Consider the following 21,382-nt stretch of genomic DNA (forward strand, 5'->3'; position numbering starts at 1 on the left):
TCCCCCAACCAAACAAATATCCAAGCTTGAACGATAGAGAAAGGATAAAAGTTTTCTCTATCTGATCCCCCTGGCTGTCAAGGCCAAAGTTTTAGAGAATCTGACAGTCTCTTAATTATTTCAGACACGGGTCAGCCCAAACCACACCTGCTACGCCATCCTCCCGCACTTCTCCGTCTTCCATCAAGTGGACAATGGGAAGCACGGCTGCACAGATGCATGCTGGGAAGACAGCCTGAGGAGGCTGTGGGACGTGGTGGTTTGGCGTATGCTCTGTCGTGTGCTCCTCATCTAGGGAGAAAAACACACACAAAACAAGGCAGTGTTAAGTGATCTGTCTCCAAGGCTGACTGTAATGGCATTTTATAGTAAGAAAAGCGTTGTTGTCACTATGGAAACAGAAAACAGGGTTGCACAGTTACAGGTAACTGTTGTTCGTTGACATCTTCTGTACAGGCACACATTGGAACTGCACAGGTGTAGGCCGTCTGTGGAGGACCTTTCCACATAAGTTCCTACAGGGGGTGCTCTGAGCCTATGCCAACCATGCAGCATCACGCATTCCAAGGGTAGAACACCCCTCCCTCAGTCCTGAAACCGCCACTGCAACCCGCCCCCCCCCCCCGGATAGAGAATGAGACAGAGGTGGTTTTCTTTCTTTTTTGCAGCTCACAACGGGAATGTAGAGGAGGAATGTGTACCTGCAGACAAAACCTCAATGGACAATGGATACAGGTAAGTTCCCCCCTGTTTTCATTATCCGTCTTGTGCTGCAGCCCCAAAGGCTGAGTAAACAAATGTAATAGAGCTTCTTATAAAGGACTTATTTTGGAGAGAGCCAGCTTGGTGCAGTGGTTAGGAGTGTGGACTTCTATTCTGGCAAGCTGGGTTTGATTCTGCGCTCCCCCACATGCAACCAGCTGGGTGACCTTGGGCTCACCACAGCACTGATAAAGATGTTCTGACCGAGCAGGAATATCAGGACTCTCTATTTCTTATAAGAACACCAGAAAAGCTCTGCTGGACCAGACTGGTGGTCCATCGAGTCCAGCATCCTGTCTTACACAGTGGCCCACCAGTTCCTCTGGATGAACAACAACAGAGGCCTGCTGGATCAGACTAATAGTCTATCTAATTCAGCATCCTGTGCCACACAGCGGCCAAGAAGTTCTTCTAGAGGGCCAACAATAGGGCAGAAAAGCATCAGAAAAGTCCTGCTGATCATACCAGTAGTTTGTCTAGTCTAGCTTCCTGTATCACACAGCAGCCAACCAGCTCCTTTGGAGGGTCAACAACAAGGCCTAGAGGTTGAGGCTTTCTGAAGAACAAACAAAGAATGCTGTTGGATCAAACCAGTGGTCCATCTAGTCCAGTATCCTGTCTTACACAGAGACCAACCAGTTCCTCTGGATGCCCAACAATAGGACAGAGAGGCTGAGGCCTTCCTAAGAACATTAGAAGAGCCCTGCTGGATCAAATCTTTGGTCCATCTACTGCAGTATCCTTTTTCATACGGGGCCATCCAGTTCCCCTGGAAGGCCAACAACAAAGCAGAGAGGCTGAGGCTTTCTGAAGAACATGAGTGCTATTGGATCAAACCAGTGGTCCATCCAAGCCAACACAGTGGCCAACCCGTTACTTTAGATGTCTAACAATAGGGCATAGAGACCGAGGTCTTCCTAAGAACATGAGACTAGGAGTCCATCTCGCACAGCCTCCTGTCTCACACAGTGGCCAACCAGCTCCTCTGGAGAACCAACAATGGAGCATAGAGCCTTCCTCAGAAGATGTCTTACCTTCTGCACTGACTGCTGAACGTACTGACCACACTGAGCCACGCCGGAAGGAGTAGTTCCTGTGTGATGTGCTTGAAGTGCAAGATGGACTCACAGAGAGACGGCGAGATGCCAGGTTGGCAACTTCTTCTACTGGCAAAACAAATTGCATGTGTGAGTTTCAGTTTACGGATCTTCAACGAGAATCCTTGTGCTGATCTCCCACCAGAGCAAAAGAAGCCATGAAGCTCGCTTCCTAAGGAAATGGTGGCTTTTGTCTGTAGGCGCTCTTCTAAATACAAAGCTTCAGCAAGTTTCTATGGTGGCAAAGTGACAGTAGTAGTGTGAGGATGCTACAGCCCACATCTCACTGCTCCCCTACGACTAGGGTTGCCAACCTCCAGGTGGGCTCTGGGGTACCAGAACTGCAATTAATCATACCCCCACCCTGGGTATGAGTAGTACATTGTCAACCTCCTTCCTCACCCCTCCTGTAGTAAGGGATGGGTGGGGGTTTTTTTTCTGCCATGTTGGATTTTTTTGTCTTTTAATTGGGGTTTTAATGGTGTTTTTATAACACTTTTTAACCGGCTATGAGCTGATTCGGAAGTGGCGGGGAATAAATTGAAATAATGATGACGATGATGACGATGATGACGATGATGATGATGATGATGATGGTGATAAACTTCCCCCTGGATAAAATGACTGCTTTGGAGAGTGGGCACTATGGCATTATATCCTGCTCAGGTTGCTTCCCTCTCCAACACTCGGCTACCGAAGCTCCACCCCCACATCTCCAGAAATCTCCCAACCTGGAGCTGGCAGGGGGAACTACAGAAAAACGGCAAAGGGACCTCTGGAGCTCAGAGTGGGAGTACAGCGGAAGGTGGCTTCATGAGTTGCCAGTACCAGATTATCTCCTCGCATTTCTTTCATATTTATCTATTTATCTATTTATCTATTTATCTATTTATCTATTTATCTATTTATCTATTTATCTATTTATCTATTTATCTATTTATCTATTTATCTATTTATCTATTTATCTATTTATCTATTTATCTATTTATCTATTTATCTATAAACGGGTAATTCTCTGTTATTAAGTAAAAAGAAAAGAAGGGGGAGGGGAAGGGAACCACATATGAAACAACTGTGGTGCAAAATCTACGCATCCGTTTCTGTATTAGATTTCCAAATATCTAAAAGCATGTCTTTATGCGATTGTTATCTCTGTGCCCTGCTTTCAAATGATGATGAAATCGTAAAGTCCTCGAACCATTGCTTTATAGGAGGTGGGCATTTTGCTCTGGCCCGTGTTCTAATACAAGTCTTTGAATGGAAGTCAGGGCACGGAGGGTCCACAAGAGACAGAGAATTTAAAAGTCGGATTTGTATGACCTGAAGAGGAACCAGACCGCCAACGGTTTGATGCTTTGCTCAGTTCGTTGCTCAACATCTCAAACGGATATCCATTTGAGGATGAGCCCCACAATTTGATTCCGAAGGCTGAAACTTGAGACCAGATCAGACTGACAGCTGCCTGTGATAGGGTTGCTAGGCTTCAGGTGGTGCAAAACAAGAATACAGTAACTGATTGAGGCAAAAAGGGTAAAGTCCCTAAAAACTTAATAAATCTTTCAAATGGAAGAATCTTCTTCCATAATGAATTTCCCATACGGTTTGCATAAAGGAAACAAACAAATCAAATGTTTTCCTTTCAAAATCAAGCTCACGGTTACTCTTTGGAAACAAGGTTCTGTTATGCAATGTTAATGGGAAAAAAATTGTAAATCACTCTAGTGACCTCCGGTAAAAGTCAGTTTAGACTTGAAAAAATGTCTTCTTCAGAACTGATTTTTTTAAAAATAACTCATCTATGCTTGCTTTGTGAATCTCACAAAGCTGAAGTGGAGAAGTGCCCTCAGGTGGCAACTGGAGATCTCTTGGGATTACAATTTATCTCCAGCCAACAGAGATTGGTTCTCCTGGAGAAAAATGACCACTTTGGTTCTGTGGCAGGATACTCCAATGAAGGAGTGGTTCCTGTTGGCAGCAGAGGACAGGACCCACAGTAATGGCTTTAAGCTACATGTAGAATGGTACGGTGAGATATCAGGAAAACTATTTTTAACAGAGTAGTTCTGCCTAAGGAGGTGGTGAGCTCACTCTCACTAGCAGTCCTTAAGCAGCAGCTGAACAGAGACTTCTCCTGGATGCTTGAGGCTAATCTTGCAATGAGCAGGGGGTGGGACTGGATGGCCAGTATGGCCCCTTCCAAATCTAGGGCAGAGTCTGCACTTACTTTGTTTATTACATTGTCAATCCTGTTGAATTCAGATCGCTTTGAACTCGGGTCTTCCTCTCCCCCCCCTCCCCATTGAAACAGGGAAGTCTTCTGCACGTGGTTAGGGTAGTTCAGAAGGGGGGGGGGAGCCAAGCTTCTTTCTTTCTTTTCTTGAAGGGTGGGGGGAGAGGAGCCAAGCAGGGAGCCTCTTTCTTTTCTTGGAGGAGGTGGGGGAGAAGATCGAAAAAGGCAGAGGAGGGAGAAAAAATCCAGGACCGACAGAAGTTGAGAGAAATTAGGGGCTTCTCCTTTAAGGCAAGCGTGTCACATGAACAGGTGTAGCCTATCAGAGATTCTCTACCACAGAGCTTTCTTTCCCAATCCGGATATTGAGCATTAAAAGCACTCCAAGATATCGCACAATAAAGGTAGGGTCACTCCGGGTCAATCCTTCTTGCTGCAGAAGGAAACTTTAAATCACCCCAAATCCAAATGGAAATCGCATTCTGTGTAGAGGGCAGGGACTGAATCAATCTGGGGTTGGAATAAAAGCTCCGTGCAGTTTACACCTAGGATTCTGTGAGTCTAGTTCAACCGTGGAATGGACTGCCTAAGGAGGTGGTGAGCTCCCCCTCATTGGCAGTCTGCAAGCAGTGGCTGGACAGATCCTTCTCCTGGATGCTTGAGGCTGATCCTGTATTGAGCAGGGGGTGGGACTAGAAGGTCTATATGGCCCCTTCCCACTCTTGGATTCTAGTTGGCCCTGCTTAGTACTTGTATGGCAGACGACCAAGGACATCCTGTGCAAAAGCAGGGAATGGTAAATATCTCTTGCCTCAAAAACCCTAGGGCAGGGGTAAGTCAACCTGTGGTCCTCCAGATGTTCATGGACTACAATTCCCATGAGCCCCTGGGGCTCATGGGAATTGTAGTCCATGAACATCTGGAGGACCACAGGTTGACTACCCCTGCCCTAGGGGGTTGCCGTAAATCATCTGCGACTCAGTGTCACTTTCCACCATCCCCAGCAGATCCAAGATTTTCACTCTCTTGTCTGCACCCTTAAAACAAAATCACGAATCCTCATGGGTGTTTGGGAAGAGCATTTGTATCAGCCCTTGGCAGGTCGTTCCTGCATTTCAAGCGCACCTTCTTCTTCCTGCTCTGTGTTGGGCGGACAGGTCGGTTCGTAACAAGCCTCCTGGGTGATGGGAATGGCTGTGATCAGGCTGGCTTCTCGGCCCAGGCGCTTCTTCTCCTCTTCCTGCTGCAGGTTCTTCAGGATGTGCTCCGCTCGCTGATGAGATCGAGACACCGCCCGGGCTGAGAATGATTTCTGCAAGCAAATTATGGGGGGTGAAGGGAGAGACTGGTTTGAGTTTCACCTCGCATTCAAAGGACATGCATGATGTGGCAGATACTTGGAGGTGGTCATGGTTATAAGACACAAAACCAGCCCCACATTATTGAACTCACAAGATGACCTAGTCCCTTTAGATCTTGCATTGCTCAGAGCCCAGCTGGAGTCCCGTGTGCAGTTCTGGAGGCCTCGCTTCAAAAAGGAGGCAGACAAAATGGAGAGGGTGCAGAGGAGAGAGGTGAGGACCAAGCCCTATGAGGAAAGGCTGAAGGACTTGGGAATGTTTAGCCTGGAGGCTGGGAGGGGACATGACTGTTTCTCCTGGAAAAGGGGCACTGGCATGTCCTCTGTCCTCCCTTCTGCTTCCAAGCCAGTCTTCTGGGGTCAGGAGCTGATGTTCTCATGGCACCTGCCGGTCCTTTTCCCATTGGCTGGGACTCCAGACGCTGTCAGTAGCAGTTTATCTGTGTAGCATTTGCAACATGTGCTTAGAGCCCCAAGATTCCAGGGGCCTTGCCTTCCCGGCAAAGCCCTAGAATTGGGTGCCAGGCAGCCTGCTGGAGACGGCATGTGCAGAGAGCTCATGTGCATGCTTCTGGTGACAAAAGGAGACCCTAGGAGGACTCGGATGCAGCAAGCAGCCTGCTCTACCCCGCCTGCTTTAACTAAAGTGAGAAGTTGCACTGCCCGCTCCAGCTGAGCAAGCTGCAGAAGAGGAGGATCCTGATTGGCTGTGCCGGAGGTGTTGGTGGCAGCAGAGTGGGAGTGAGTCAGGCTGGCTGGATCCAGGGCAGGGTGTGTGTGAATCAGTGGTTGGGGGCTGCTTTGGGTTCTGCTGCCTCCCCCCTGTGCACTGGAGCAGGGGTAGTCAACCTGTGGTCCTCCAGATGTCCATGGACCACAATTCCCAGGAGCCCCTGCCAGCAAACGCTGGCAGGGGCTCCTGGGAATTGTGGTCCATGGACATCTGGAGGACCACAGGTTGACTACCCCTGCACAGGAGTATGCGCTATTGAATGCTGGCAGGCAGGTGTGCTCTCTTAGGGCCCCGCAAATCCTTAACCAGGCCCTGGGGCTACAGGCCCTGCGAATCCTTAAACCAGGCTTGCCAGCGTCTCTTCTCATCAACCTCTCGATATTTTGAGAGCTACTCCCCATTAACCGCCCCCCCCAAAATTCCAGGATTCCTCCTCTGAGGATATTTGTACTTACGGACTGATCTTCGTTAATGGGGTCCTGCACGCTCCCACCGCACTGCGGAACCCACGGCGGATCGAACATGGGCACTGAGGGCATCCCCAACACGGGGGACGGCAAGGTGAAGTTAATGCTGGGAGGAGGGATCTAGGAAAGCAGACCAAGAGGAAGGGGGTTGGTTTTTGGTCTGTGGGTAAGGGTGAAAAGAATCCCGAAATTCTGGCCTCCCTGCTCGAAACGTCGGTCACACCGTCACATGTTTACATCTCCCCTCTCACTGGAGAAAGGAGGAATCAATTTTTCACCAGATCGAAAATGAATTTAGGATTCTAAAGATTATATTTACATATTATAGCTGTTCATAATGTCTTTTTTATTATTTATGGCATTGCCCAGAGCCTCTTGTGGCGCAGAGTGGTAAGGCAGCAGACATGCAGTCTGAAAGCTCTGCCCATGAGGCTGGGAGTTCGATCCCAGCAGCCGGCTCAAGGTCGACTCAGCCTTCCGTCCTTCTGAGGTCGGTAAAATGAGTAACCAGCTTGCTGGGGGGTAAACGGTAATGACTGGGGAAGGCACTGGCAAACCACCCCATATTGAGTCTGCCATGAAAACGCTGGAGGGCGTCACACATGACTCGGTGCTTGCACAGGGGATACCTTTACCTTTACCTTATGGCGTTGCCCACCCTGAGCCTTCCAGGAAGGGAAGGTTATAAGTAACATTTTATGATTATTGTGTCTCAGCACATGTCCTCTGTTAGTGCTGACGATTGTCACTAAGGAAACGAAGCACAGGATTGGTGCAAGGTGCTGAATAAAAGTCCTTAAAGAAAATCCAAGACTCAGTCTTGATTAAGTGAAGTAGAGGCAAACCAAAACGGGGTTCTGGAATTTTCCCCTCCATTTTCAATCTTTCACCAGTGACCTGCTCCTCATAAAGCTTTAAACCAAGCATTCGAACAATATGAGTTCATCAATTGTAATCACTTGTATATTCTTATAAATAGGAAATGAGTACCCTTCCAGGATAGACCCTGGGAGCCTCCAAATAGCAAAAGAACATATTGTCAATTGATACGATTGATCCACAGACCCCTGGTTGGGAGCTGATTGATCCACGATTGATCCACAGACCCCTGATTGGTCACCCCTGGATTAATGATTGGACACAATATCTTATTTATTTAAACATTTATATCCTGCTTTGTCTTGTGGTTCAAAGAGGCTTATAATAACAGTTAATGTGTGATGCTCCCTTATACTGAAGGGAGCACTGAAGGGCCATTCAGCATTGTCTAATCAGATTGGCAGAGGCTCTCTGTGGTCTCAGGCTGAGGCCTGTCATGTCACCTACTACTGAAGATCCTGGTGACTGAAGCTCTACTGCTGAGCCACGGCCCTTTCCCCAAACATATAAGGCAGCTTCATGTTTACAGGTGTGCAATGATACAGTTAGAGAACCTCTCTGGCCCTAGCCTGGATAGTCCAGGCAGCCCAACCTCATCAGAGGCTAAGCAGCATCAGCCCTGATTAGTATTTGGATGGGGACCACCAACCCAGTGCAGGGTTACTACATAGAGGCAGGCAATGGCAAACCACCCTACCGGGTTGCAATAAATCAGCTGTGACTTGAGGGCAGGGGGGGGATGGTAACCATTGCAACAAGCCCTTCACAAATATCATTAGGGTTTCCTATTTTTTTTTACAGTAAACCAGAATAATCCCAGATTTCCCACATTCTCAGATTTCCCAGTCAACCCTGAATTTTGTGGGCTAAGCGTTGTCGTTTACCTTAAAGATCTGTTGAGCTCCTTCCTCCATCCGAGGCCAGACTTGATACCTGAACCTCCAGAGGGTGTGGAACTTGAGAATAGCATTCAGTCTTTGCATGGCCTCCGGGTGGTGGAACTCAGACATCAACATATCCGATACCGCCTCGGGCACTTTGACCGCACACAGAAGGAACATGGCAGCTACGAGAAGCAAATACTTTGTGAACTTATTCACAGTCTGGAGATACTATTTTACAGTCTCAAAGCAATGCTGGAGGGGGAGATGTGGAATTACACCAACTACAAGTGGATGAGGGCTACCACTTGTCCCCTGGATCCCAGTCAAATTGCTCAAATTGAGCGACCAATGGATAGGAGGCCCTTTCAGGGATATTGTCAACCTCTCCTTGTCATCTGGAGAGTTTTCTGAAGGGCTTAAAGGGGCAGTGGTTCATCCTCTTCTGAAAAAACCATCACTGGATCATTGAGACCTCGTCACATTTAGCGTTTCAGGGTAAGGTGGTTGAGGGGGCCGCTGCGGACCAGCTCTCAGCATTCTTGGAGGAAACTTCTGTCCTGACCACAGGGTGGAGACTGTGCTGGTCACCTTGATGGATGATCTCCGGCGCCAGCTCGATCAGGGCAGTTCAGCGATCTGGCTTTTAGATATGTTGGCCACATTTGATGTGGTTGATGACATGTTGTTAGTTCCCCGCCTCACTGGGACAGGGATTAGGGGGATGGCTTTACAGTGGCTGGTCTCCTTTCTTCAGAACCAGACACAGAGGGTGGCAGTGGGGGAGGTGTGGGGTGTCGCAGGGGGCAATACTTTCCCCTACATTATTTAATGTCTACATGCGCCCTCTGGCACAGCTAGTCTGGAGTTTCAGGCTAGGTTGTTACCCATATGTCGATGACACCCAGCTCTATCTCCTGATGGCCGGCCATACTGACTGACTCCTCCCTAAAAATATTCACCAGTGGAAGTGGTTTCTCGATAGCTCAGGCAGAGTCACCTAAAACTCAACCCTTCTAAGATCGAGGTCCTGTAGCTGGGTAGAAACGGGCAGGACTAGGAAGCATGTTTACCCACCCTGGATGGAGTATAGTTTATGGCTGTAACTACCGCCAGGAACTGAAGGGTGATCTTTGATGCCTCCCTTTCTATGGAGGCTCAGGTCACAAGAGTAGCCCAAGTGACATTTTATCATCTGTGCCAAGTCTTCCCTGCCACAAATGCTGCTAGTCTTTAAGGTGCTCCTGGTTTGTTGAACTTTTCTTCTGCTACAGACAGACTAACATTGCTGCCCATCTTGATCTATCCCCATTTATTTGGTTGGTTGTTTAATTTATAATATTTTATGCCACCTTTTCACCTCAACTCAGACCCCTGAAAGTCAGCAAACCATTAAGAACGTTTGATGGACCACCGGTCTTACGTTCTTATGAAGGCCTTGGTTTCTGTGCCCTGTTCTTGGTCCTACAGAGGATCTAGTTGGCCCCTGTGTGAGACAGAATGCTGGACTAGACGGACTGTTAGTCTGAGCCAGCAGGCTTCTTCATAGGAAGACTTTTGGTGGATACAATTTGGCAGGATCTGAAAGTTAGCATGGGCCCTATCACAGTCCATACCAGCCAAAAGCCACTGTCTCTGGCGCCATGTGCAAAAGCATGCTCTTACCTGCTGCACCAGCCATGTGCTCATCCATGCTGAGCAGCAACTCCCAGGCTGCAGGCTGGATATCCCCGTACATCTCTTCTGTGAGGATGGGAGCAGCCTTGATCAGCAGTGATAATGGAGCTGGAGACAGGCTCATCACCTGTGGGAATCAAAATTGCGCAACACAATAGGTCAAATGAAGATGCAGCAAGGCTTTTATAGTCCTTTCAAGTCCCACCTAACTGGATTTCTTAAAGACAGGGCCAGTCTCAGCATTCCCTCTTGTGGAGCAGCTGCCATGGCCCAGGGCTTCGGGTAGGGTCCACTGCTGTCAACGACCCCCCCTTACTTATTGGTTAGTGCTCCACCATAGCTCCCAGGTACTCTCACTGACCAGTGACATTGGGAAAAGGGCTGCCAGCAGTGGTGAAAATGGGCATGCAGAGGATAGGCCTTTGGGTGTGGGGAAAAGAAGGAGGGTCAGGGCATGGGGGGGTAGAAGAGGGGAAGGGGCCTCTGTAAATCTGGCACCAATGGCCAATAGCCAATGAAAGGCCAATGAATGAATGGCCAATGCAAGATATAATTGTGAAATGTTAATTTCTAATAATATTTTTTTGTGCATCTGGTACTAGAAAACTAAAGAACCTGATTTGTAGATGGTCAGAGGTCTTTTCTAAATGTTTTTTTTGTCATTGTATGTTTTTGTTTATTAGGGATGGTGTTTTTATTATTATTTCTCATTGGGGGGTTATTGTGTTGGTGTTGGTGGTAGTGTTTCACAGGTTTTGTGTCTTTTGTTGTTGTTGTGTAAAATTTTCAATAATGATAAAAAACAAATAAATAAAAAACCCTGGCACCAGCCCTAATAGTCACAAATAAAAATGCTGTGGATTGGTGGTCCTGCTTATGACTGAATGATAGGGACTATGGCACGCTGTGCTTTCTTTCCCACAAAAAGGCCCTTTTCCCTGTTTGAAAAACTGATTGTGCTTTGCAAGATTTATTAGTTGTTCAGTGTGTCACTACATTAAAAAGGTAAAGGTAAAGGTATCCCCTGTGCAAGCACCGAGTCATGTCTGACCCTTGGGGTGACGCCCTCTAGCGTTTTCGTGGAGGACTCAATACGGGGTGGTTTGCCAGTGCCTTCCCCAGTCATTACCGTTTACCCCCCAGCAAGCTGGGTACTCATTTTACCGACCTCAGAAGGATGGAAGGCTGAGTCAACCTTGAGCCGGCTGCTGGGATTGAACTCCCAGCCTCATGGGCAGAGCTTTCAGACTGCATGTATGCTGCCTTACCACTCTGCGCCACAAGAGGCTACATTAGGAGCCTTATTTAATTCATAGACATGCTGATTTACAGTACTAGTCTGCCACTTGAAGAAGTCCCATGGGGCGAAAGGCACATTGGACATTAGGATTGGGTGCTTTGGCATCCGAAGCAGCAATTCGCAGCCAAAGTAGCCAGCGCACCAATGCCTGCACCTCCCCTCCCCCCGCACCACAGCGCTGGCTGCTTCAGGCGTGAATGGCCACTTGGGATGCCAAAGCTCCCAATTCTAAAATGCGCCTTTCACCTCGTTGAGCTTCTTCAAGGCTTTTGGTTGTCAGGCTTTTGGATGAGCAAAGGGGAAAGGACAGAGAAACAGTGGGCTGGGCCTCCCTCTCTTCCCCCTCCCCCCGGCCACTTATACCCTAACCTTACCTGATGTATTACCAGCAGGCCAGAACTTAACATCATCGGTGCTGAGATGGGGGTATCTTAACTTTGCTAACATTAAAAATGATATGAATATTTATGCTTTTATTGTAGCCAGCGTTATATTTGTTGTACACTGCCCCAAGACGGCTGGTCTGAGAGGGGAGAGAGGAAAATCTAAATCCCTGGCCCCAACCTGGTGGAATGATCTCCTGGAAGAGCTAAGGGCCCTGACAGAGCTCTCTAGGTTCTGCTGGGCCTGTAAGATGGAGCTCTTCCGCCAAGTGTTTGGTTGAGGCCAGGGCAGAGACCGGGGTCTCCAATCTGAGGATCTCAGCCTACCTCCTTATGAGCGGGGCTCCCCGGGTGAACATCACGCAGGGTCATCTATGTAAGAAACAAGACTGGAAACAGCAGGGGGGTGGATCCAGGAGAGAACAAGGATTTGGTTATACCACCATAATTCGTAATTGTAATGTTATGTGTTTTATTCTGTAATTTTTATTGGTTTTATAATTTGTAAACCAACATGAGACAGCTCACGCTGGGAGTGGTGGTCTAAAGATTGAATAATGTAATGTTTATAAGTTTAATGTAAACCGCCCTGAGCCTCCGGGGAGGGCGGTATAGAAATATAATAAACAAACAAACAAACAAAACAATCACCTTCCTTTCCTCTCCCCACAACAGACACCATGTGAGGTAGGTGGGGCTAAGAGAGCTCTAACAGAGCTGTTTTCTCTACTCAAAGGTGTCTCAAAGCAGCTTAAAAGTGGCTTCCTTTTCCTCTCCCCTCAACAGACACCCTGTGAGGTAGAAGAAGAAGAGTTGGTTTTTATATGCTGCTTTTCTCTATCAGGAGTCTCAAAATGGTTTACAATAACCTTCCCTTTCTTCTCCTGTTCGGTCAGACCAGCTTTCTCAGTGCTGTGGTGAGCCCAAGGTCACCCAGCTGGCTGCATGTGAGGGAGGTGCAGGGAATCAAACTCGGCTCACCAGATTAGAAGTCCGCACTCCTAACCATTACACCAAGCTGACTTGACTGAATATCTAACCTTAGGGAGTCTAAGCTTTTGAGAGTCAAAGCTTAGTCCTTTGACTTTCAAAAATCCACACCCCGAAACCTTTGTTGGTCTCAAAAGTGCTACTGGACTCAAATCTCACTGTTCTGCTGCAGACCAACCCTCCGCAGCTATCTAAAAATCATGAAGAAACTCCTTCTCACCTGGTGCCGGATGTATTTCAACATCCCAGAATCCTTCTTTCCTTCCAGATTGGAGTCTATCACTCTTTTCTTCAAGGAGGGCGTTCTTAGACACGACTTGTCCGAGCACTGGAAGAGAAACAGCTTTGAAAGACCCAGCATCAGAGAAGAAGTGGAATCTCTTCTGTATCTAAGCCGGGGGTCCCCAACTGCGTGAGCCTGTGGGCACCTTTGGAATTCTGACACGGTGTGGTGGGCACAACCACAAGGATGGCTGCCCCAGAAGATGGAGCCAATCACATGCGCACAGAGGAAGCATAAGTGCACAGAGGAAGCATAAGGACAGGAAGAATAATTTTGAAAAATACACTGGGGAACAGTGAGAGAATGAAACCAACACTGCGATTATTGTAATCTGCATGAGTCGGTCTTTCTCACGTTTTCTACTGTTGAGAAACCCCAGAAACATCCTTCAGGCTTCAAGAAACCCCAGAAGTAGCATGATCGTGCAGAATATAGTTGGGAAGCAGACCTGTGCAGCACATGCCCTTCCAGGGCTCCTCCCCTTCCCACCCACTCCTGGCCCATCCGGCGTGGGTGGGACAACATGACCATATGCAGTCATATCACCTGATCAATGTTTAACAGATTGTTAAAATATACACAAAATTAACTGACTCCCACCCATTCAGGAGACCCTGTGTTACATCTGGAAGGACCCTGCCCTACAGACTGGCTCACTGTCTTCCACAACCAGTGGCACTTTCCAATAGTCTAGGCTTGTGCCAAAGCCAGACACTGTTAAGATCTGCCAAGACCTTGCTAGAGAAAATAATGAACTGGGAGGGGGCGAGTCCCAGTGAAGAGACAATTATAGAAAAATACAGACACACTGGGAAACCAATATGGCAATAAAATATCCAAATTGGACTTATATAGAGTCTTCTCTCTTCAGTAATTCTTTTATTCTTATTATTTCAACACAAGTCCCGACGCGTTTCGCCTTACAGTTTTTTCAAGGGACAATGGTTTTCATATTTAAGGACCAACTTCAACTTATGAAGGAATCTCTTGATAGAGTATAAGGTCGTGCTCACAATAGCTAAATTTAGCTTGTGGCGCTTCAGACGCGTTGGTCTTTAAATATAAACACCATTGTCCCTTGAAAAAGCTGTAAGGCAAAACGGGTTGGGACTTTGTGTGAAATAATAAGAATAAAAGAATTACTGAAGAGAGAAGACCTTGCTAGGCCAGACTCCATCTTGGCAACCCCCCCCCCCTCCAGCTTGTCCTTTGTTACAGGTTAGGAATTACAGACTCAGCCTCCGTCTCCCCCCACCCCCCGTTACACTGCTGATTAAGTGACCAGCAGAACTGTGTTTGTCTCCTTAGGCAATCTCCTTTGTCTATCGCATATGACACACTCTTGGCCGATCTGCTAAGGGAAATCTCTCCCACAAATGCTAATACCTAGACCCATTAACATGATGGCTTCTTTTGTCTAAAGTCATCAAGACCCATCTCCGCCCTGGAAAAGGCCATTGCCCAATTTTGCACCTATGGAAAATTCCATCCTGTGTTCACCTGGTCTCAGGCATGTACCCGTTCCCCCAAAACATATATAAACAGTGGCTTTGCCAAGCCAAATTGTGCATCTGATTCGGATTTATTCAGAACACCATGCTGCTGGTTAGTTGGGTCGCTCACTGCCTCTCCACTCTTCAAGACTGGAAAATATACTGATTGCAATCCTTTCCCCCATTCCCCCCCCCCATCCACTAGACTGTAACTGTGCCAGATATGTTTGTCTATTTCTTTTATTATTTTTCTTTCAATAAAGATTGCTACTATTTTACTATAACTACTTGTTGTTTGCCTTCAGTTCTAAAGGGCTCAATTACATCGTAACCACTGGCAAATGATCCAAACGCTATGCTACCAAACCTCTCACAAAGTAATTCCCCACTGCTAGATCTACACGTGTCTTGGGACACATGTGTGCATTTCTGGTAACAACTTCTGGGGCCATCAAGAAACCCCAGGCTTCCACAGAACCCAGGTTGAGAAAGCCTGGCATAGCTAGTCCAATCCCCAATGGCCAACTGGATGGGAGCCCCATCTGGGCCCTCCTATTTCTAGAAATGCTTTGGACGCACCAGCAAAGGCATTGGCAGGCACCATCACACCCATGGGCACCACATCAGGCAAACCTGCCCTAAGCAATAATAGTAAAAACTGAGTTGGGCTTATGTGTAAATGTTGTTCATTGATGCCTTGTGTGCAGGCACACTTTGAGACTGTGCAGATGCAGGCCAGCCATGGAAGATCTTTTTAAGTGAAGCTCCTCTAGGGGGTGCTCCAGCCTCCATGAAACATGCATATATGTGGTTTTCCACCAAACGTCCCATGTGGCTAGGGGCAGAACACCCCCACTTCCCTCAGTTCTTATCCGCCGCTGCAAGTTCCCCTAGATCTGTAACCGACTGGTCAGATCATATCAAGAAGAAAGCTCACAATGGGGATGGAGGGAGGGAATGAGTGTCTGCACAAAAGACGCCTGTGAACAACCATTGCAGGTAAGCACAACCCAGTTTTTACTATTATTGCTTAGGCAATGGCACCCACAGGTACCATATCAGGCAAGCCTGGCCTAAGCAATAATAGCAAACTGTAGGTCTTTGTTCACCAGGGCTTTCTGCCATATGATAAGGTTCTGCAGATAGAGTTAACCCGAAGAAGAACTGGAGGAGCAGCTCAACAGTAGGCTTACCTCTTTCTGTTTCTTGCCCCGAGTCACATTGTGAAGTGAATTGTTTTCACGGAGGGAATCCACGGTATCTCCATAAAGGAGCTTGATGGCCCGGACCAGACGTGCGCAGGAACGGCTGTGATGGAGGTAACAGTGCGGGTGGCAGTAGTCGACGTGGGTGCAAATGAAACTCTGCTGGTTGCAAAGCAGGATCATTACCTGGAACAGAAAAGGCCGCCCCCCCAAAAGCATTGGCAGAGTGGCAGGCTCTGAAAATAAACACCCAAACCTTCCAGTCGGTCTGCCAGCCTCCCAGTGTGACAGCAAGACACCAACAAGGGGGTTGGCACAATGTGTGGACATGACACAACAGACTGTAAAACACTGTGCAAAAATACCCTGCATGATAAACTCAACATCAAAAATAGAAAATGTTTACTGAAAAAACAATATTCAAATGCTTAGAAGAAATGCATGTAACTTTTAACAAAATTGTGGCTGATTCTTACTTCAGATGTCACACGTCCACAGGAAGACTTTGCTTCGCCAAGCTCTTGCTTCTTCTGGGGACTCACAGGACCACATGGGACAAGTGTCTAGATATGAGCCCAAATAAAGGAACCTCACAATGTATGGCTATCCAAGAAGAATTCTCCACACTTCTAATGCTGTCTTTCCTGCTCACAGAAACAGTTCTTCTCCCAACAATTCAAGAATGACCTGGGACTGTGTTAAACCCGTGAAGAATTCTTTTAGGACAGCTGATACTGTGAGGTCCCTTCATTGGGGCACTTACCTAGACTCATGTCCGATGTGGTTCTGTGAGTCAAATGAAGAAGGAAGAACTTGGCAAAATGAACTTTCATCCATGTCTTTGTAAGGACAACAGTGTGACATCCAAAGTAAGAAATTAACAGCAGTTTTGTAAAAGTTGCATGCATTTTTTGCTAAGCATTTTTGTGTGTGTGTGTTAAAAAAACATTTTTGATTTTGAGTTTATCACACAGTTTATTGTGCTATTTTTTGCACAATAACTGCCAAGTGTGTCCTGGAGATCTTCCCGAAATACAGCTGATCTCTAGGGTGTCTATATGGAATTACACCCTGCTGAAGTCCCTCCCCAAAGCCCACCTTCCCCATCTTCCACTCTTAAACTTCCAGGACTTTCCCGGATTTAATTTTCCAACCCTATCTGAAGATGGCATGGTATTGAGAGTTGTATGCCAGCCTGCAGAGGCTGAAGTCTACTGGTCTAGGTGACTATCGGCCAATGCTAAGCATCTCTCCCGCACCTGGAAATTTCTAGACGGTACTTTACTTACGTGTAGCCAAGACATATTCCGATGGTAGTTGTCTTCTGTGCCGGTGCTGCTCAGCACTTCTGGTTCTATGCTGGGTTCGCTTGTGCTCCATGGGCTGCCTTCTTCAAAAGCAAAAGACACACGCAAAAGTGGTTGTCTTCCGACGCTACCTGCATGCTTCTAATCTAAGGTGTATGCTTGTAGACCAGGCCAGTTGGTTTGTACTGATACTGTGGCTCCTTCCCATGCTGGAGGGCACAGAAATTCCCTGCATTAACTACACTGGCCAGACAGCTCCGAATGGAACTTTGGCTACTTTCCCAGAATTCCCTCCTTCGATGTCCTTCCTCCCCTTCCCCCACCGCCTTGCCCCTTTTCTAGGCTGGACTGGTCATTACAAGCATAACTGCCATTCATCTGACGACTACTCAGGGATGAGCCCTGCTCCTTTATTTCTGGAAGAGGGGAAGGTCGGTCAAGAGTGAAAAGAATTGATTGGTTTCAGTGATCTGCATTGACTGGGCTCTGTTGTTGTTTTTGTTGTTGTTGCTGCTGCTGTTTTTTTTTTTTACAGTATACCCCCTGCAGCGAGATTCAATTGGCTATAGCTGCATCTGCCACAAACAAGTTAGGGCCTGCCAGAGGATGAGAGGGGGGAAATCCTGACCCATCCTACAGAACAAAGGCCAGGGAGCGCTGGCCCCAAAGATTCCCGCATTGGTTGACTGCCACAGTTTTGCCGGACCTTCAGCTGAGAATTTGCTGATCGGGGGCTGTTACGTTAAGGATGGGGAAGGTGTTTCACTGGGGGTTCTCCAGTTCGCCAACCCAATTTTGAAGAGATGGCTAAGTCAACTCTGGCTTCCCTGCCAAAGAGAAAGAGCTTGGGCAATGCCACTGAGACCAGCAATGTGGAAGAGGTTCAAGTTCAGGGTTTCTGCTCCTGACTTCTTTTTTTCTATAAAAGTCATCATTTGGAGAGTCACAAGCACACATATATTGATATCTCATACAACGCAGAATATATACACACACAGTGTGTGTATATATACACATATATATATATATAGCTCTAGGCACAATACATCACATTGCTATGAGATATGTATATACATTCCGATACCATCGATATTATATACGTCACAGATATATATAACAGATGATATTTTCTATATATACACCTTCCTAAGCGTGGCATGCATTCGGCAGGGCAAATGCCAGTATACTGAGTCCATGCACCAAAGATTTAAGGGACTTGGCATCCACGGAGTGGAACGGAAAGGGCTACCTAGTGCACCGGTGGCAGGATTCGAACCAGGTCCTTGCCGGGGGGGTGGGGCGGGGCATTTAAGTCATGCAAGAAAGAGTGACCTCCTGGATTCAACTGGTGCTAGAGAGAGGTATGCCTAGCCTACCAGCCCTTCTCCTGCTTTCCAGGGCTCTTTCTCTCCTAGGTGAGCTCAGGTCTCTTGCAAGCTCAAGATGCTGCTTCATCCTCCCGTTCCCTTTTTTTAAAGCCCGGCTCATCTATGTTACCTATGTCAGTGACCGTGTCCCTGCTGTGGGACAGCTGAAGGTCCTCATTCTCAGACTCTGAGTCCTGACGGGATAACTTGGTGCTCTTTAGGCTGCCGGCCCGGCGAATGCTGGACAGGGAACCCCCTTTCTTCACCCGGAAACTGCGGGTTCCTTTTATCTGGAGCAAGCGGGAGCCTCCTCCTATCCTGATCTTCCTGCTGGGAACTGCATTGAAAGAATAAAAGAGGACTTCCCCCCTTTAATTTCCCCCGGTTTAAATAGAGAGCATCAAGATAGAAAATAGTCGTCGTAGTGGTTAGACGGTCAACCCGGCCCCGCCTCCCGCCCCGGCTTTGCAGCCCCTTCCCCTCCTCTCGAGGAAGATTGGCAAGGGGCTCCCACAAAAGCCAACGCCAATGCAGCTCCTTTAATTGGCCAATCCAGGATGCCTTCTGGAAAGGCGAGAACACGTTTCGGGTGGATCCCTCGGATCTTTGTTACCCCTGGTTGCAGCCATTAGGATCCACTATGGTGCGAAGGACAGCTGAGTGCCCCATGGCTAAACAAGGAAAGCAACTCTTTGCATCCTGCAAGTTGCTCCGGAGTTATTTGGGAGCAAGCTGAAGGACCAAATCGTTGTCTTTCTGTGCCTGCCTGGGTGACTTTCTCTATTGCAATGACACCAGTGACGGATGAGGCCTCGGGGTGAGATGACCCTCTTCCTAGCCCATGGGGTGTTTGGACCTTCTTACGGGGTCATTACACCTCCAGGCATGTAGCCACCATGACTGGGATTACGTTGCCCGCTTCCTTCCGCTAGGAGCCTAACTCTGCTGATCCAGCGCGGATATTACCTTTCCCTTTATCGCCGTCTGTGTGCCTGAAATTTCGCCAGAGTTCTACAGAGAAAGTACCAAGGCATGGGACCTGCTCCTTCGGACAGATCAGAAGCTTTCAGGCGTGAAAGGGATCTGTGGATGCTGTTGTCGCTTGATGAGCACGTAAATATGGGATGGTTAGAAGCAACGATCGGTTGTTCGCATGTCGTCCTCTAATGCTCGGCTCTGATGCCACACGTGGCGGTATGCAAGCCCAAATGTTGCAACACTCAGTCGGATGCCTACTTAATAAGCTGTGGTGCCAGCCTGGGGTAGTGGCTAGCGAGTCGGACTAGGATCTGGGGGGCCCAGAGTTGAAACCCTGCCCTGCCGTGGAAGCCAGTTGGGTGACCTTGGGCCAGTCCTGGTTCTCTCTGGACTCATTCAGCCCCACCTTCCTCACAAGGGGCCTGTTGTGGGGAGAAGCAGGGAAGGCCATTGTCAGCCGCTTTGAGACACAGGAGGCCTGGTGGGGGACCTTGGGCCAGTCCCGGTTCTCTCAGGGCTCTCTCAGCCCCACTGGCCTCACGAGGGGCCTGTTGTGGGGAGAGGAAGGGAAGGCCATTGTCAGCCACTTTGAGACACAGGAGGCCTGCTGGGGGACCTTGGGCCATTCAAGGTTCTCTTGGGACTCTCTCAGTCCTACCTGACTCACAGGATACCTGCTGGAGGAGAGAAAAGGTAGATGATTCCAAGCTATTTTGAGACACAGAGACCTGCTGGGTGACCCTGGGGCCACTTACTGTTCCCTCAGGACTGTTTCAGGGAATTTGTGGGGAGAGGGAGGGAATGTCATTGTAAGCTGCCTCGAGACACCTTATGGTAGAGAAAAGTGGGGTATAAGACCCCACTCTTTTTCTAAATCAATCAATAAATATATGAACATTCACGCTAAGGGCAATGTAGATAATACTTTTCCTATTGCAATAGATTATTAAAATATAATAAATAAATAAATAAATGATGGTTCTGTATTTTGTTTAGGGTCCAGGGGAGAAGAGTTGAGAAAAGATATATCTAAACATCATTATGGATGGATCTTGAGACTGCTATTGCAGAGCTGACACTGGCGAGCCAACAACGCAAGGGGATTATCACACAAGTGATATGGACGTGGGGGTGGGCCGTGGCTCAGTGGAAGAGCATCTGCTTGGTACCCAGCAGGCCGCAGGTTCAATCCCCAGCATCTCCAGTGAAAAGGAGTGGGCAGAGGGTGTTGCGAAAGACTCAGCCTGAGACCTTGGAGAGCTCCTGCCAGTCTGAGTTGGCAACACTCCGACAAGGGGTCTGATTCAGTCTAGGGCAGCTCCATGAGTGTTTAAAACTACTCAGGATTTTTCAAAATGATCTGCGGCCTGAACTTTCTCACTGCAGATGAGAAAATCACAAAGCCTGCACAGTAACAGGAAATGCCTTGGCCAATATGTGCACTACAGGAATGGATAAATCCAGGGGAGACAAACAGGATTTGTCCAGATCATGAGATATAGAATTCTTTTTAAAACTGTAAGAAAGGACTTGCTTATGAAAGAGATCTTAGTAACCTTCTACCACACAGTCTGATATATGGAGGGGAAATGGCACAAGCAACATTCCAAAAATATGTCTCCTGAGAAGGGTTTCTAAAAACCCTTTTAAATACTGTAAAGCAAATTGTTTTTGTTTTGTTTTGCTGCTGATTTGAGGGGAGCGGAGATGGCTGGCCTGCGTTTTACTATCATTCCATTTGTTATTTCTTGCCTCTGTCTAATCCAGGGGTAGTCAAACTGCGGCCCTCCAGATGTCCATGGACCACAATTCCCAGAAGCCCCTGCCAGCGAATGCTGGCAGGGGCTTCTGGGAATTGTGGTCCATGGACATCTGGAGGGCCGCAGTTTGACTACCCCTGGTCTAATTTATTGTACCGTATCGCTGTTGGGGGTGGGAAGTGCATTCAAGTCCACAGCTGCCTTACAGATACCTCATAGGATTTCCAAAG

At 47.8% G+C, this 21,382-nt stretch overlaps 1 protein-coding gene across 4 annotated transcripts in view; it reads right to left on the reverse strand.

The window, feature by feature from the left end:
- Positions 1-21,382, reverse strand: part of LOC143828378 (protein unc-80 homolog) — a 179,704-nt gene that overhangs the window by 77,241 nt on the left and 81,081 nt on the right. For 2 of the 4 annotated variants that reach the window (XM_077318769.1, XM_077318767.1), the window contains exons 27-35: positions 17,030-17,130; positions 15,729-15,926; positions 12,980-13,087; positions 10,075-10,213; positions 8,413-8,594; positions 6,638-6,769; positions 5,215-5,401; positions 1,797-1,928; positions 148-291 (exon numbers count right to left, since the gene is read on the reverse strand). In XM_077318769.1, the coding sequence (XP_077174884.1) occupies positions 148-291; positions 1,797-1,928; positions 5,215-5,401; positions 6,638-6,769; positions 8,413-8,594; positions 10,075-10,213; positions 12,980-13,087; positions 15,729-15,926; positions 17,030-17,130 (1,323 nt within the window). Of the gene's footprint in view, positions 1-147; positions 292-1,796; positions 1,929-5,214; positions 5,402-6,637; positions 6,770-8,412; positions 8,595-10,074; positions 10,214-12,979; positions 13,088-15,728; positions 15,927-17,029; positions 17,131-18,544; positions 18,752-21,382 lie in introns of all 4 variants that reach the window. The other 2 variants (XM_077318765.1, XM_077318766.1) reach the window with 2 other exon arrangements.

This window comes from Paroedura picta, unplaced genomic scaffold (assembly GCF_049243985.1).
Source record: "Paroedura picta isolate Pp20150507F unplaced genomic scaffold, Ppicta_v3.0 Ppicta_v3_sca22, whole genome shotgun sequence".
Lineage (NCBI taxonomy): Eukaryota > Metazoa > Chordata > Lepidosauria > Squamata > Gekkonidae > Paroedura > Paroedura picta.